The sequence below is a fragment of the Barbus barbus genome (genome assembly GCF_936440315.1).
Source record: "Barbus barbus genome assembly, chromosome: 9".
NCBI classification, from domain to species: Eukaryota; Metazoa; Chordata; class Actinopteri; order Cypriniformes; family Cyprinidae; genus Barbus; species Barbus barbus.
The window spans coordinates 21,037,143-21,054,994 of NC_136737.1; the positions used below are offsets into that span (position 1 = coordinate 21,037,143).

The 17,852-nt window shown below is 34.0% G+C and overlaps 1 protein-coding gene across 3 annotated transcripts; it reads right to left on the reverse strand.

Moving 5' to 3' along the window:
• Nucleotides 1–601: 601 nt before the first annotated feature.
• On the reverse strand, nt 602–17,583 carry LOC306875151 (PX domain-containing protein kinase-like protein). Of its 3 annotated transcripts, XM_079425587.1 has the most exons (19): nt 17,270–17,583; nt 15,908–15,958; nt 14,863–14,910; nt 14,464–14,650; nt 14,292–14,369; nt 13,365–13,438; nt 13,010–13,084; nt 11,104–11,208; nt 10,909–11,010; nt 10,031–10,192; nt 9,834–9,951; nt 9,367–9,445; nt 8,033–8,081; nt 7,869–7,946; nt 7,550–7,636; nt 7,377–7,440; nt 4,207–4,269; nt 3,766–3,793; nt 602–2,181 (listed from the first exon to the last, which is right to left on the reverse strand). In XM_079425587.1, exons 1-18 carry the CDS (start codon nt 17,381–17,383, stop codon nt 3,777–3,779), a joined length of 1,551 nt encoding a protein of 516 aa, XP_079281713.1. In that variant the 5' UTR covers nt 17,384–17,583; the 3' UTR covers nt 602–2,181; nt 3,766–3,776. The 3 variants fall into 3 exon arrangements, with proteins under 3 accessions (XP_079281713.1, XP_079281712.1, XP_079281711.1); XM_079425586.1 differs by lacking the exon at nt 3,766–3,793 and having other exon boundaries at nt 4,207–4,266; XM_079425585.1 differs by lacking the exon at nt 3,766–3,793.
• Nucleotides 17,584–17,852: the final 269 nt, after the last annotated feature.

Sequence of the window (17,852 nt, forward strand, 5' to 3'; positions counted from 1 at the left end):
ATAAATGTAAATAAAATTAATAAAACATTAGTTAAAATAATATTAATAAATAACAATTTATATCAACTACATTTACATTAATTCACGAGATCTCTACATATTTATTCATTTGAAATATATATATATATATATATATATATATATATATATAGTACAATATTATTAAAGAAGTGAATAAATGTTGATTAACAAAGCATATTGTTAAATTAATATAATAAAAATAAAACAATTCTAATTTTAACAATATTTTCTAACATATTTGTAAACCACATGAAATATGTAACAAAGTTGAAATGAAATATGTAATTGGTAATAAAAATATCTGAAATATTTACTTGTTTTAAAGTGTTGCAATATATCATTAATAAACATGCTAATAAATGTCAATGAAGTTAAAAATCTTATATTAAAAAATAATTCAAAATAAATACAAATATATCAATATATATATATATATATACACATTTATAATGTATATAGATAGATAGTTGTTATATTTTATTTCAAAATACAATTTAATATAATTTATTTTATTCACATCTATACATAATGGTTATTTATTAATTTATGCTTGTTTGAAGAAAGAATTGAACCACATGCGATCTGTTCCATTGTCTTTACTTGAATGTTCACAACTAAAAGCACAAGACCATTCTTTTAAAATATTGTCAATACAAGTTTTTCAGAACAGGGAAACAATTTTGTAGCATTTTGAGGATGTTCACCTCCAGTGCTTTGAACAACGTTTGTGGCAACTGTACAGAGGCGAAAATCAGTGGCAATTTTACTCATGATCAAACACACCGATTCCTCTCCTGTCCTCGGACATACATAAATCTCTGTGTAAACTTTAGAAGATTTCTTCTTCTCCAGACCACTGCTAAATATTCAGCGGTAAAGTGCTGTAGCGAAAATGAAAACATTATTAAACTCTTACCCCACGATAAAGCCGGGAATACAGATTACTGTATATATTTGTAATGTTTTCAGTGTTCGTATGAATCTATATACAAATGAGTTTACTGTTACAGGAGCAAAAGATGAACTATTGTGCATTACTGTACATCATTCTAGATTTCAAATGGATCTGTTTTTCAACAGGACCCTGCGATGAATTTTAATTATAGAAGTTTCTTTCTCTCTATGTGTGTGCAAAACAAGAAATCACTTCCATTTACCACTACTTTCTCGTCTCTAATTGGCTGAAATTCTCTACTGGGCTGCAACAGCCAATAGGATTAGACGGCATAAGTGACATCACAACGGTCATTATACAATCACGTCAGTGGTAATTCAAAGCCATTGTTCATTGCGACATTAAGGGACGTAAATGATAAACACATCGTATAAATATCGTTATTTGCGCAACATATTGATTGTGATCTTGCAGAACAGGAATGCAAATATTACTTTGTTCTGAAAGAAAAAACGAACAATGTAGCTCAAAATTTCCGCAGGAAAAAACTGAAGAGAACAAATAATGCTCTCAGCTTTTGTAGGCACAATTGTAAATGTGGCAAACGCTTAAAAAGCATCATCCCAAATCCTCCGAAATAAACCATAATCAAAGTCGAATTAAAATGTCAGGATCAAATATCACTCGTTTTATGAACCAATAATAAAATCCAGTTACGTTTTCATTCATAGTAAATATTTTGCCCGCATTCTCCACCATATTGTGCCTTCGCCTTCAGAAGTCAGTACTTTAAAATGAAGATTTTTTTCGTCCGAATGAGTGTGCAAGTCCATTGTTTAAATACGACAGCTGGTCCAAGCAGAACTGTTTAGGTTACATCGGTACAGCTTAAAACAAAACAAAAAATGCAGGGCTGTGAATAAAACAAATGAACAAAAACACTGAAGAAGTTCAGGTACAAAGAATAACTTTTCACTGCTAGATGCAAGTTGCTAAAAGACTTTGAAGTGGATGAATTGCACTAAAACAAAGATGAGCGTGTGTTTTTTTTTTTTTTCACAAACGTGGGCCGCTATGGTTAACAATATCTGATTTTTTCAGTTTGCCTTTATTGAAGGACTGGATGGAGCTGAGGAGGGCGCTCCTGCCCACGCCGTTGCCACCGGGAGGCGAGAGGGCCGGAGGGACGGGTTCATTCCCAGGAGGAGGGGGAGGAGGTGGAGGAGGAGCAGTGGGGGGAGGAGGAGGAGGTGCTGGAGGTGCTCCTGCGGGAATCAGAGGAAACAGTCCGTCACAATCAGCTGAATATTACTAATACTGTTTAGTTATATCGAATATCACGAAAGAAATGTAATATAGCTACTCAGAATCCCGTGCCGTACGTAAACTGGAAGCGATCAAGTACAACAGCTGTTCAGAATGATACACTTACCACAAGCAGCAACATATAAAGTCAACATAAAATAACTGAATAGCTTTAAATGTATTTATATTTAATACATAAATACACAATATATTGCAATATAAAAAATATTATTAAAGAAAATATAAAAATGAATTAGCTATTAAAATAATTAAAATATAATTAATAAGTAAAGATAATTTGAAATGATCTATTCATTTAAAACATTTAAATATAATTTTATATATATATATATATATATATATATATATATATATATATATATATATATATATATATATATATATATATATATATATATATATATATATATATATATACACACACACACAATATCTAAAAATAAAAAATAATTGTATCATTACTAATTAAAAAAAAAATCTAAAATGTAATATTCAAATTTTAAATTTAATAATTGAATACCCAACATATTGATATAAAATATAATTAATTATATAATTAAAAATACAAAACTTGCAATATTTATAAATAAATATACAATATATCATGATAGAAAACATACTGATATAATTGAAATGAAATTGAACTATTAAATATAATTCAGATAAAAATATAAAATATAAAAATATACAAAATATTCTAATACTTAAAATAAGTAAATATACAATATATTATAATTGTATAATATCTTATAATTAATGATACATTATAACCATTGATTATATAATTATAAATGTTAATTTGTTCAAAATAAATTAATTATACAATTAATTTAAAAGATGTATATTTGAAACATTTATATTTCATAAGTAAATATTGTATACAATAAAATAACGATACTACAAATATAATTATTACATGAAAATATGAGTGATTAGAAAGAATACTACCATTTCATATTGACTTTAAATATCTTACTGCTGATTTGTCATTTACTGACCAATCACCTTCTTGGAAATAAGTGATGGACAGAATGACTCATGCCGTCTGAACCAATCAGCAAGATGCAAGTATTGTCAGCATACTAGTTATACTTAGCTGTAACTGCTTTAAAACCACTATTTTGTTTTTACTCCTCATTCAAAAGAGCATATAATAATAGTATCTTAAAAACAAGTATTATCATTTACTAATACATTTCATATATAAGAAAAAAATCCATCACAATCCACAAAAACTGAGTATTTGTTGTTAAAAACCCAACAGAATTTACCCTCAGAAAAGCCCTCAAAAAGTCCTGAACAAAGCAATTTTTGTGTCTAAATAGATAATTGCAGATTGTGAACAGTTAAAGTTGCATTAACCCTTCTCAGTAGGCTGGAAATGGTCTGGACGGAACTAATTTGCATGCATTTGCATGCATTAATATTGATGAGCAACAGTTTTGCTGTGGGAATCCGAATGTACTACTGAGGGAGGGTGAGCTGCAACTTTACGGTGGAAATAGATTATTGAATTACTTTACCCCACACACGTTCAAAATGGTGCATGCTCTAGTTTTGAAGACAGCATGTAAGAGAGAGAGAGAGAGAGAGAGAGAGAGGCACACACAAGTTACTGATCATATCAGAATGAGGCGACACATCGGATGATTATGATCTGGTAAGATGAATGGAGATTGCAACCGATTTCATGAGAAATTTGATGACTGATTATGGAAATGAGAAAAATTAGGTCTCTATTGGATTAAAAAAAAAAAGGAGATGTTAATGCGCCGGTGAGTTACAATCGAAAACATTTTACCACATCATGCAACAAATACAGTATTATACTGGAAAACTGATTGTTGACATGGACATACTGGCTGTGGAAAGGGAATGTTTGGATAAAACCAGGAAAAACAAACTCTTCTGATGTATTTTATATAATGATTAAGGATGGACGGGACATTTTAAATGGGATGTACCTGATCCTGGTAAGGGAGTGGGTGAGGACGGGCAGGTTGGAGGTGAACTCGCCCCAGAACCTGCTAGAAGACAAAAGTATGATTTTTTTTTTTACTGTGTTCTTTTAGTGTATTTAAACATTGAGGGCTGCATCTTGAATCAGGTCATAATAAAGTTCAACAGAAGGGTCCTGGTAGTGAAAAAGCCTTTTCGCAATAATGATAAACCTTTGAAAATCTGCGATGAACACCAAGGCTGTTTGTGGCAGTATTTGTGCCTTTAAAAGTCTTAAGTTCACATCACATGCACCTAATAAAAAAAAAAAAAGCTATTAATTTCCAAATTCTGGGTGAACTAGACATAAAAAATATGTCCTTTTCACATTTGTCAAAAACCTTTTCGTATCAGAAGAAAGTTTGTAATATTGCAATTTTTCCGAAGCAGGTTTGTTTGGTTCATGGTTTACAACTTTTTACTAAACAGTAATTTCATCTCAAGTGGTCCAAAAATTGTAAAGTTGGTTGCTTGACCATTTTTAATTTCCTTTTTTCATACTTGATATTTAGCAATTTTAAGTATTGGTATTTTTTTAAACTTTTTTTTCCCCTTTGAGATTTGCTACATAATTTTATTTTGCTATTGATTTTAAATGGTTCAACTGCACACACAAAAAAAATATGACATTAAATTAATGTCATATTTTTAGTGTTTTGGGTTCCTGAGTATTTTTCTCCATAGGGATTTGGCATTAAATTTACCGCTGTTTATTAAAAGAATAGTTCACCCAAAAATTCACCCAATAATTTTGCTGAATTTTTTTTCATTCTAAGGCCATTCAAGATGTAGATGAGTTTGTTTCTTCATCAGATTTAGAGAAATGTAGCATTGCATCACTTGTTCACCAGTGGATCCTCTGCAGTGAATGGGTGCCGTCAGAATGAGAGTCCAGACAGCTGATAAATACATCACAATAATCCACACCCCTCCAGTCCATCAATTAATGTCTTGTGAAGCAAAAAGCTGCTTGTTTCTTGTTTTCTAAGAAACAAACAGTTTTTGACTTCAAAGCATTGCTTCTGGCTAAAAAGTCCATAATCCACAATAACACTTCCACTAGTGAAAAAATATAATCTCCTGTTGTCCTCTCACATCAAAATCCACCAAAATATATGTTTAGAGCTGTTTTGGACTGTTTTCACAGGTAAAAGGTGCTTGATCTGTGCAGATTTCTCTCCTGATTCAGATGAGAAGACCTTTTTTTTTACTGCAATATTACAGATAGAGGACTCGTATTTTAGCCGGAAACATCAGTTTGAAGTAAAAAATTGTGAATGATGGATTTGGGAAGTCGTGGCCTAATGGTTAGAAAGTCAGACTCGTAATCCAAAGGTTGCGGGTTCGAGTCTCGGGCCGGCAGAGATTGTAGGTGGGGGGGGGAGTGAATGTCCAGCGCTCTCTCCACCCTCAATACCACGACTGAGGTGCCCTTGAGCAAGGCACCGAACCCCCAACTGCTCCCCGGGCGCCGCAGCATAAATGGCTGCCCACTGCTCCGGGTGTGTGTTCACGGTGTGTGTTTGTTCACTGCTGTGTGTGTGCACGTTGGATGGGTTAAATGCAGAGCACAAATTCCGAGTATGGGCCACCATACTTGGCCGTATGTCACTTCACTTCATTTGTTTCTTACAAACACACAGCTTTTCACTTCACAAGTCTTCAACTGATGGACTGGAATGTTTTTATCAGCTGTTTGGACTCTCATTCTGACGGCACCCATTCACTGCAGCAGTGTTAATTTTGACAACCAATTTTGATTTAGTTTTAGTCAAAGTCTTTTGACTAAAACGCCATTTAGTTTTAGTCATATTTTAGTCATCTGAATTGTTTGTAGTTTTAGTCGACTACATATCATAAGATTTTAGTCGACTAAATCTACAGTTAATTTAGTCAGCTAAAATCTAATGGGTTTAGTTACAGTGTAATGCATTCATTAAGCATTTGTCTAAAATTTCCAAACTCGTTATATAGGTTTGATATTAAGGTTATATCATGATAGATACTGATTTAACTGCGGTGACGCACACAACATGCCTTTATGATAAAATGAAATAAAACCACTTCTCATGAACAAAAACATGGTCTTCTTTTCAATGAAACACCAATGTTATATAGGCTAATTATGCATTCTTTATAACAACTTGTTTACCATATTCTTCATTTTTTCAAGCAGACATTTATTTCTAGAAATAAATTGAGATGAATTCAGACTGATTCAGTCAAGAGCAGTGAGTGATTTTCTGTCTTTCTTTTGTTGCTTGATTAACATCAATGACTCGGACAATAGCAACTAAATTAGGCTGCTATGCCTTTAAAACTGAATGCACCGATGCAATGTACTGATACAACATAATTTTGTGTGTATTTCTCCGTTCATGCGATGTGAAAGAGTACTCATGTTCTGTGAGAGATGTGCTGTCTGTGTGTGTATGCGCTCAGAAAACCGGACCGAACTGAGTTCTCTCTTGCATCGTCAAATTTATCCATATGTCTGCTCTTCTCTTACTCCCACATATTGACATTTTTGAACGTTTTTCGAGATGTGCAGCAAGTGTATGTTAGCTTATGTCCCGCCGGTTCATATGTAGGCATCAAACCTCCTAACCACGCAGCAGATTCATTTTGAATTAATCTCTTCCCAAATCGTCCCTCCCTAACATTTTCATCTCTTTTTGATTCGTTAACGAAAATATCAATAGATTTTCGTCATAGTTTGTCATTCAAAACGAGTTTTAGTTTGTTATTTTCTCGTTTTCGTCAGTGAAACAAATGTCGTTGATGAAAATTATGACAAAAATTATTCGTCAACGAAATGATCACTGCACTGCAGAGGATCTATTGGTGATGTGATGCTACATCTCTCCAAATCTGATGAAGAAACATTCTCATCTACATCTTGGATGGCCTGAGGGTGAGGACATTTTTAGGTGAACTATTCTTTTAATAAAGGAAATTGTCTAATCTGATTTAACGATCTATGATAAGCTAAGCTAAAAGTGCTACCGCCAGACTCGGAGATTGGCTGAATGGATTCAAATACTGTAAAACTCAACCGTTTAACTCTTGGGGAGTTGTAAAATGAGCCTATTTTCAAAAAAAGTGGAGTGTTCCTTTAATAATAAATGAAACCTACCAGAGTTGTTATTGTATTTGACAGAAAGATCCTCCTCATTTTCACACGTCGACTGTCTCGATTTCTGAAACCAAAACAGGCGTTTTGATTTTAACAACCATTATGTTTAGCATAAAACAGTGTGATTGTTCAGTGTGAATCATAATTATGGGAAAGCGCTTGAAATCTTGTACCTTTCTGGCCAAGATCTTCCTTTTCCGCTTCTCTTCCTCGGAGCCGTGGTGCGACTGCGCTCGCGTCAGCCTCTTGTGCTGGTGATTCTGAAAACACAGCAGGTTTCAGTTACGTAAACCTAAATCTACAGGACTTCTAAAAAAAGTTTGATGGAAATTCCTGTTGTAAAGTATTACATTTTATTCAGCTGATGTCATAGTCAACTTTTCTAGACTGAAATGAATTTGTGTTTGCGACACTGTTGTGTAACGTTTCATAAGCAAGCCAAGCTAAACGTTTGTTGCACAAGAAACCAAAAGTGAATTAAGCAATGCTAACCGTCCTCTGTTCCTCCACTAGGCGCTTCTCCAAGCATTCCTTGGATGATTTCAGAGCCTCCTTTAATTTGGAGCTGATCTGGAGTTTGGAAAGAAGTAAGATTTAACCAAGTATTTAGTAAAACAAAAATTAGTTGGGTTAAGTTTTTACTTCAGTGTATTTACCTTAAACTGGGGTTTCTCTGAGTTAAACAGCAGCACGTCATTGAATAACCTGTTAGAACGAGAGTTAAACTCAGTTTTAAACAATGTCAACATTCACAATTACCGCTGTAAAGAAGAAAACCGCATGCTTTGGCTTCACACTAACGTGACTTAGTCATAAAATGAAGACTTTATGCTCTGTACACATCACTCTTAGGATGAATCTCACAAAACTGCTCAAGAACAACTTTAGGGTCATATTTCACCCCAAAAACCAACAGAAAAAAGATTACATTGTATTTAGGTCGGTGCCAATAGTTTAAAGCAGAGTTTACATCCCAGCTCATAGACCTTTCCCAATCCCGCCCCCCTCCGCCAAAAATAATAAAAAAAAAAAAATTATACTTTGAAAATGAGGCCTTTTTTTGCACCACTGCAATCTGACAGTATTTTCACGATATTATGCAATAAATGAATGAATTCATGACAATTATACAAATAACTATATTTTTGAAAATTATTTTAATTCTATAAAAAAATTATAAAAATGCAATATGTAAATAAAAATGTGATAAATATATTTAAAAATATTCAGAAATAAAATACTATGTAAAATATAAGAAAATTATATAATAATATTAGGGCTGAAAAACAATTAATCGCATTCAAAATAAAAGTTTGTTTACATACAATGTGTGTGTGTACTGTATATATTTATTATGTATATATAAATACACACACGTATTTTTTTTTTAAAGAATTAGTATGTATATATATTTATACTTGTATGTAATTTACATTATATATAAATATATACAAATATTTTACATATAAATCCAACATATTTTCCTTAATATATACATAATGTATGTATATTTAAATATATATAATAAATATAGTATGTACACACATATAGTATGTAAACAAACTTTTATTTTGAATGTGAATAATCGTTTTGCAGCCCTAAGTAAATAAAATAAAATAAAAAAAATACTACAGGCCCCAAAGGAATAAGATATTCAATTTTGCATATTTGCAAATAATGCAATTTGACATTACTTTCATGATATTAAGCAATAAACTAATTAACTCATGACACTTATTCCAATAATTTTTGTTTCTACAATTCTACAATAACTTTTGTTTCTAAAAAAGTAAATTATATAAAATAGTAAAAATTTAATACATACAAATATAATAAAACAAAAAAAAAAATTATAAAAAAAGACTATATAAAATATACGTGAGAAAAAAAAAAAAAATTTGAACTAATTGCAAAATTAGTCCCAAAAAGATTAAGATATTTTTGTGAGATTCGCTCCTGAGCACAAGCAGGCCTGAATATCGTAACTCACGGTGTTTGTAGGAGTTGGGAAATGGTTGGCATTCCTGTTTTGCAAGCTTCCGTGGACAAGATGGACTGAAGTACAGAGACTGTGGGAAAACAGAAAACAAGTGGTTACATATTACATAAAACCATTAACTACAAACGTATGACACACAACACAACAACACAATTTGAGATTACTGCTGTATGGATTCCACTACTGTTTAAAACTGAACAACTGCCAATGTTCCGTAGCTTAAAAAGGCAAGTCAACTTACTAAATGAACTTGAACTATTTAGCCTATTACAATACGACATCCATGCTAATAAAAGCCTGTAAATGATGAAATATTTTGACTAATTTGATTATGCTTCCAGTTTACAATAAGAGACTACTACTCTCAGATTTAACTTAAGCATGTTTAAATGCATTTGTTTGACACTTTAGTCAAACTCTAGACAACATTTCTAAAGTGTACAGAAGATCATACTGACCTACGGATGAGAACGGAGCCGGAGGATACTGATCCACAGGCACAGCGTCAGGCGGGCGGCCGTACGTCATTTCATAAAGCAAATGTCCAAATGAGTAGACGTCTATACTTTCTGTTGTCTGATAAAACGAAAAACATCAGCTTTTTAAAATCTTAATTACTAATATTTCAATTATTTACTAAGAGAGGTTATCTTACATTAATTTTCCTGAACTGTGTTACATAGGGTCGGTAATATGACGGTAGTCCCAGTAAAGAGTTCTCTATATCCAGCAATTTACACGTGTTCTCCTCGATCAGGACGTTAGCCGCATGAAGATGCCCATACGGAAAACCCTTGTCATGGAGAAATTTTAGTGCCTGGAAGAAAACAGGAAATTACATATTTACATTTCCAGAAAGAAGTACAGCAGCATAAGAGCTGTTTAATTTTTTTTTATTTTTTTTATTTTTTCAAAGAAATTTGTTTGATCAAAATTGTGAAATATTATTATAAAAGGACTTTTTTGTATTATCTTGTATTTTATAATGTAATTTAATCCTGTGATGCAAGCGCTGAATTTTCAGCACCATTACTCCAGTCTTCAGAATAACATTATAAATGTCATTTATGATTAATTTATTGCATTCTTGCTAATTCAAAGTATTATTTTTTTCTGAAAAACTACAAAAATCTGACTGACCCCAACTTTTGAACAAAGCATATGTGGATGAATAAAGAGATGCAAAACAGAAAAGATAAAATCTAATTCTTTATGCAAACAAAGGCAAGAAATGTCAATTCAATATGCAAATATTACAACATAACTGTTATTAACGCAAACAACTGACAGCAGTGTAAGTCAATGGGAGATGTTCAAACTTGAACCTTTCTTTAAAAATTTCTTGAGTGTAAAACCCAATGGATGGATGTTAAGCTGTTCAGGCTTAAAGTTGAATATCTACAGACATAGAGGTTTAAAACAAACCTTAAACAGGATGTTAGAGAAATATCTACAGCGCTGCCTTAAAAGCACTGGAAAAAGTCTACAAATTCCTGAAAACTGGTTATTATGAACATAAACTGTTAACCAGACCTCCAGAATCTGTCTTCCGTAGGTTCGGATCTGCTGCTGCTCCAAACCCTGGATCTTTTTGGGATTGCAGTACTTCTTCAGAAAAGGCTCTTTGGGCTTCACCTGAAGAATCCACAAAATTCAAGACAGAATTACAAGAAATACAAGTATGCTGCAATTTGTTATATTTGATCAGTCAAGTTAAAGAAAGCAAACCTTGCAGATGTGATCCCTTAGCGTTCCTTTCTCGCTGAAAACTCGAATGACTAGAGCAGACGATTCACTGGTTGTAGCGAAACTGACGGAAGAGATGTTTGAATGCTACGGAAAAATACAAGAACAGCTGCACTCAGACACATACAAACACTCACAGTGTTTTTGTCCATGCAAAAGACACTTTAAGAACAAGGACATGGATTTATAAGGGTATTGCTATGCGGTTGAATTCAGAATTCAGATGTCTCGCATGCTTTCCCATGAGCCTCATGGTCAGAAATGACTGTGTCATGCTTTCCTGATTAACGTGCATCTCGGTTGGATTGCTTTAATCTGCTCATCTGGAATGCAGACATCAGATGAATTCCTCCGTCTGACTGATCATTTTTCTTCAAGTAACCCTTTTCCACGGTATTACATGGAATATTAACTAAAACTATTCAAAATAATACTATTTGAAATAAAGCTGAAATAAAATAATACAGAAATTTTAGATGAAAAACTATGCCTCAGCACCAAATTGAAATAAGTTTAAGTTACTAAATGGGAAAAAATAAATAAAACTAACATTTTAATATACTTATACATTATGGATAATTTTATGCCTTCATATTTATTTAACAATAACAATGCACTTTTCCATTAAATGTATAAATATTAGTTATTTAAACATTTCATTATTTTTAAATCATTTATAAGAATTTTAATACTATTACAATTATGAAAAACCCTGCAAACTCTTATTTAATGTCTTAAACCTAAATAGTAATAAAAACTACACTGTGTATTTGTATTAAAATGAGAACCAAAATAAAAAAATAAAATCTAATTCAAAAATATTAAGAAAAGCTACACTGTATATTTGTATTAAAATGAGAACTGAAAATAAAAATAAAAGCTCATTTAAAAATATTGATAAAAACTACACTGTATATTTGTATTAAAATGAGAACCAAAAATATAAACATAAAAGCTAATTCAAAAATATTAATAAAAACTACACTCTATATTTGTAAACTGTAAACTATTTTTAAAATATCAACTTTAGGTTCTAATCAAAACTAAGGTTAGTGGAGTACACTTTAAAAGAAAATACTAGTGCTACTACTGCAAAATTTCATGTTTAATTCAATGTGTTATTTGCTGTTTCATTGATACATTTCTAGCAATTTCTGAGAGAACATTGTTTCTACACCAAATTTGTCAGTGTATAATAGTGTATAAATAACGGCGTGGATTATGTTCGGGTGTCTATACATGATTTCCACTGCGAGTTACTGGAGTCTGTTGTAGATCTGTGTTTCTCTCAGTGATCTGTTTAATCTCGCTGTACGGCTGCTGACGTTGAGGAAGCAGGAAAAACAAGAGCACATGACAGCGTTTGCTCACAAAACATCCAAACATTCGGGTCTGTACACAAAGACGGGCTCTTTTAGTTCATTCCAGACAGCTCGTCGGCTCAGCTTAACACAGTAAAATTGAAATTATATACTCTTATTCATTTCGCATTACAATAACAGCAAGGAAACCGTGCGTAATTGTCATGAAAATAATGTCTATTGTCAAATGATTCCGAAAATATTATAATATGAAAACATTTATTATGACTTTATTATGATCAGACCTGACAGGAAGTGGGAGAGAGATGGGGCGGGATCGGGAAAGGTCCTCGAGTTTGGATTCGAACTCGGGACGCCCGTAGCGCAAAACCGCTATATGTACCGTACACACTACAACAATATTTTTACTTTTTTATTTATAATAAATTGATTTGCAATCTAAATGGATGTACATTTGTTTTAGGCCCTAAAACCTGCCAAATCTTCCTAGCAACACCATAAAACCTCAAAACATTTTTGCAACCATATAGCAACGCTCTAGTAACCGTCAAATTTTTAAGACTTACAGACAGAGTTGGAAGCAGCTTCATTGCAGACTGGAGGTCTTTGTCGGACAGGAACTTATCTGGACCCAAATCCACCTATAATTGGTAAAGAAATGTATTATGGTCGGTACAAGGGTCACACAAAGCTAATTATAGAAGGAAATGAACACAAATACGTCACGAGAGATTAGTAGGTTCATTAAGTTCTTTGTGCAGCCAAACAAAGTGGCGTTGAATGCGATCAACAGGAACAACTTCATCAGGGTTACGCAATAATGGGAATTAAACAGTCTGAGAGTACAAGTACTTGATTAACAGAGCAAGAGTATCCAGGAAAAGGTTTAATTGTGTTTGTATGGGTCAAAATGACACTTACCCAACTTAATACTTGTTTGTATTTGGGTTGATCTTTGTCTTTGACTAGGAAGTACCTCTTTCTCAATCGCCAGCCTATGAAAAGACAGATATTAGATGACTGGAGAAATTTCATATAAGAATGTCACATTACAAACCAATATTAGAAAATAAAAACATTATAATAATAAAATTTGCATTGTGACATTAATTTAATCAAAATAAGCATATTTTCTGCTTTAAATTTTCATTACCGTAATGCGTAAAATCCAATTATTTTTACTGTAATAAACGTTAATTTTTTTACATTTTAAAATCTATACTTTACAAATGTACATTTTAAATGAAGTAATATTGAAGTAATATTTTGCATTACAGTAATGATGATTTCGGTAATGACAGATTGCAGGAAATTACCTTAACGTTTCACAAAAAATAATAATATAATGGAAAAAGCCCTACATATAGCCTTTACTTTCTTTAAATGAAATATAATATTCTATTTTTCCTTTAGATTTTGAGGTAAAATTACGAAATTTGAACATGTCAAATGTTAATGAATCTTCCGCTAATAGAAACAAAAGAGCAAGTTTCTTCTCAACTGTGTCTCGGCTGTGAAACCCAGGCTGTTTTTAGAGGATAAAAAAAAATTCACATGAGCCTCTAAAATCCATCAATGTGTCAGGAACACTAAATGTGTCAAAGTAAACCAATTCCTGATGCTACATATAAACGGAGTCATTGGGAGAAACAAATCAATAAAACTGAAATCATTAACTTTTATAGTTGTGCTGTATCTCAAGGCTGACAGCGCAATCATTCATGGTCAATGTTAAAAACCAATTCTGTCCCACATAAAAAAATGAAAATAAATAACATAAAATATGCTATAAAAATATAATATAATATGAAATGAATTGGACAGAAGTAACTAAACTGCTTTACTCACCAATGTCTTTTAACGGCTCAATAACCTCCCATTTTGGATCGGATCTGAAGAACATGGACACCTGCTGTAAGGCTATTTCTGAAAAAAGAAGGAAGGGGAGGATTTTACAAATAATGGCAAATAAATGCAAAAACACATTTTCTAGAGTTAAAATATGCCTTGGTTGCATTACCTGTGTAGTTTACTGAGTAATTGCTAGTGTCGAGAAACTTTTTGACCAGCTCACAGCTGGAGAGGACGTGGTGACGTGTGATGCAGTTCAGATAGGCCTGGAGACCCTTCTGACGCTCGGCTATAAACTCTCGGTCCATGTTTCCTAACAGCTTCTTAGGAGGAAGCGGCAGGTTGAGGCCGGAGATCTGTGAAGACAGAGACTGACTCATAGTTACTCTTTCACTGATGGGAAGGTTAATGTTAAAAGCTTTCTGGGGCCTGGGAATTTTTGAGGACTCAGCAAGAGTGAATCATTGCCATTGAGATGTCAAAGCAATGCTTTTCAATTTATTTTGAAACAGCAGCTGTCAAACGCTTATATGGGAATGGAACAGACTTGTTCTAATGGTACACTTACCAGTAAACTATTATTCAGCATGTCAAAATCGCTGTATCTACGGATGACCTGTGAAAATCAGAACCACAATCAATCATTCTGACAATAACAAACATGTGAGAGAGAGCGAGAGAGAGAGAGAGACAGACAGACAGACAGACAGACAGATCTAGATGACATAGACAGATAGATAGACGGATAGACAGGCGACAGACAGTTGGACAGATAGATAGACAACAAGTAGATCTATAGATAGACACAGATAGATAGACAGACAGATAGACAGATGATAAACAGATGGAAAGATAAATGGACAGACAGACAGACAGACAGACAGACAGACAGACAGACAGACAGATAGATAGATAGACCGAAAGTAGACAGATATACAATAGATAGACAGACGATACATAGACAGACAGACAGAAAGGGAAAGGAAAAAAAGGGGGAAAGGGGTGTGTGGCCAAGTATGGTGACCATACTCAGAATTTGTGCTCTGCATTTAACTCATCCAAGTGTACACGCAGTAGTGAACATACACCCAGAGCAGTGGGCAGCCAATGCTGCGGCGCCCGGGGAGCAGTTGGGGGTTCAGTGCCTTGCTCAAGGGTCTCACCTCAGTCGTGGTATTGAGGGTGGAGAGCGTGTTGGTTATTCACTCCCCCACCTACAATCCCTGCCAGACCTGAGACTTGAACCCACGACCTTCGGGTTACAAGTTCAACTCTCTATCCATTAGGCCACGACTCATCTGTTTACATTGAATCACCCATCCTAAGTGCACACACACCCGGAGCAGTAGGCAGCCATGTTGCGGCGCCCGGGGAGCAGTTGGGGGTTCAGTTGAAGGTGGAAGAGAGCGCTAGTCATTCACTCCCCCACCTACGATCCCTGCCGGACCTGAGACTCGAACCTTTGGATTACGAGTCCAACTCTCTAACCATTAAGCCATGACTTCCCCTCTTATAGAAAGATAGATGACAGGCAGAGGGATAGTCAGATGGATAGATACACAGATCGGCAGTAGATGGATAGATAGATAGACAGACAGACAGATCTAACTCACCGTCCAGCTGTTGTCTGTTGAAACGCCCCTCTGTACACGAATGATGTATTCCTGTTAACAGAGACAAACAATGAGGACTGAATCCACAGCAGCAAATATACATTACAACTAGTAATAAAGATCCTACTGAAAAAAAAAACAGGTTCAGCTGGTCTTCACCCCCAAAATCACCAAACTACTTCAGCCTGACTAGTGGAAACCAGCCCAACAAGCCATCTTTGTTTTTCTTCTTCTTCACAATATTGGGTATTCAAGAGATCAAAGTCATGTTGTCACGGATTTGTGGTTTTAACAGCCGAATTGTGAAGCAAGACCAAAGCAGGAAGCGAAAAGGCCAAATGTAACAGAGTCTCCAAAACCTCACGCAGACCCTGACGCTTACAGCCACTTCTTATTCACATTAATGTTTGACTCTCCTTCAAAACATCACCTGATAGTTTCCAGTAGACTAAAACGAGTTTCCATCCGCAACACTATCCGTTATTGTGCTTGATTATTTTCACACTCCTCATATCTTAAGACATATCAACATTGTGACTTTCAGCTTTCAAAGTAGCATTAAATATATATAATCAATCATTTAACTGATGATTACGGTCTAGTTGTTCATCTACCCTGAATCTACTCTACTCTAAAAAGAAAACATTTATCAGCCTGTAAAGTTTACGCAAGATAGAACTGAAAGTAGTTTACTAGACTGCACTTTCAAATGAATGACTGAGAAACGAATAGATGAATAAAGGTGAAAGGAAACACTCGAATCTCTTGTGTCTTTGGTTTCACAGCAAGAGGAAATGTCTTTCTGCACAAATGCAAATGATAAATTTGCCAGTAAATCAACATGACCAGATCCAGTCTAGTTTACATGTCACATGAGGTCTACAGTATACCATATCTTTTCATGAAAATAGCCTACTTGTATATTGTTCAATCTTATTAAATTGATAGATAAAATCGAAATCAACAAAGCAGCTAATATTTACATAGCCCTATCACTTTCTTTTAAAGTAGATTGTATCATAAATAAATAAATGTTTAAATAAAATATCGTTAAAGCATTTCAAAGGCCACTACTTCCTCAACACTTCATTCAAAATGATGTTTTTATATTTACAAAATTGTTCCAGTACTGACTACTGAAATTAACATTAAACATCTAAACATCAACTCATCTTATATTGAAAATAAATGCGATTAATTTGATATTAATCGACAAATAATCGAGAAACAACCAGGTTAACATAAAAAAACGACATGCCACCTAAAGCTTGATTTGAAACCCTTTTCAATCTTTGTTTTACTAACATTTAAATGCGTATTTGTAATCAATATGAAAGGTTTATTGGATGCGCGGCCGTTTACCGTGTGTGACTGTAAACTCTGGCTGGCCTCGATCACGGAGATCAGCGGCACGGTGTCGTCCAGCGGCGGCTTCCTGCCGGACAACGGCTGCGGCTGCTGCTCCATGAACGCCATCCCGGACCAAAACAACACCAAACAGCCCCGGTTCGACAGGGTTCGGTAACCGAGAGCCCGCCTCGGTCGGTAAAGGGATGTGACGGTTCACTGCGCGTCTGTGCTTGTGGCAACGTGTGAGAAACGAATCAGAAACTGCCAGTGAAATCCAACGTAGATGTTTCAGCTGAGAGGAGCTCGTCCACTCTGTAGTGCGCACTATCGAGGGGAAGTGACTGACACCGCAGTTTTAGACTAATATCTTATTTTTAAAAAAACATATATGTAAAATGATTTATATTTGTATATAGTGCTTGTGATGTGTTCTTGCAATAAAAATTAGATAAAAAAGACTTTAGTAAATACCCTCAAACAGGAAACCTCATAGGGCTCACGGCTAAATTCAGTCATATTATTTCTTGTGGGGCTCAGAATAAAATGAAACTTCACAAAGTGACAAACAAACCATTTTCAACTTTATTTATGCGTC

Bases quoted from the DNA above. Each gene is read 5' to 3' on its own strand.
- LOC306875151 (XM_079425585.1), bottom strand. From the start codon at position 17,383: ATGGCGTTCATGGAGCAGCAGCCGCAGCCGTTGTCCGGCAGGAAGCCG. The intron at 10,193-10,908 runs GTCTGGTTAACA...GTTTTCTTCCAG, and splicing joins ACGGAAGACAGATTCTGGAG to GCACTAAAATTTCTCCATGA. The intron at 7,637-7,868 runs GTTAGCATTGCT...CTGTGTTTTCAG, and splicing joins TAGTGGAGGAACAGAGGACG to AATCACCAGCACAAGAGGCT.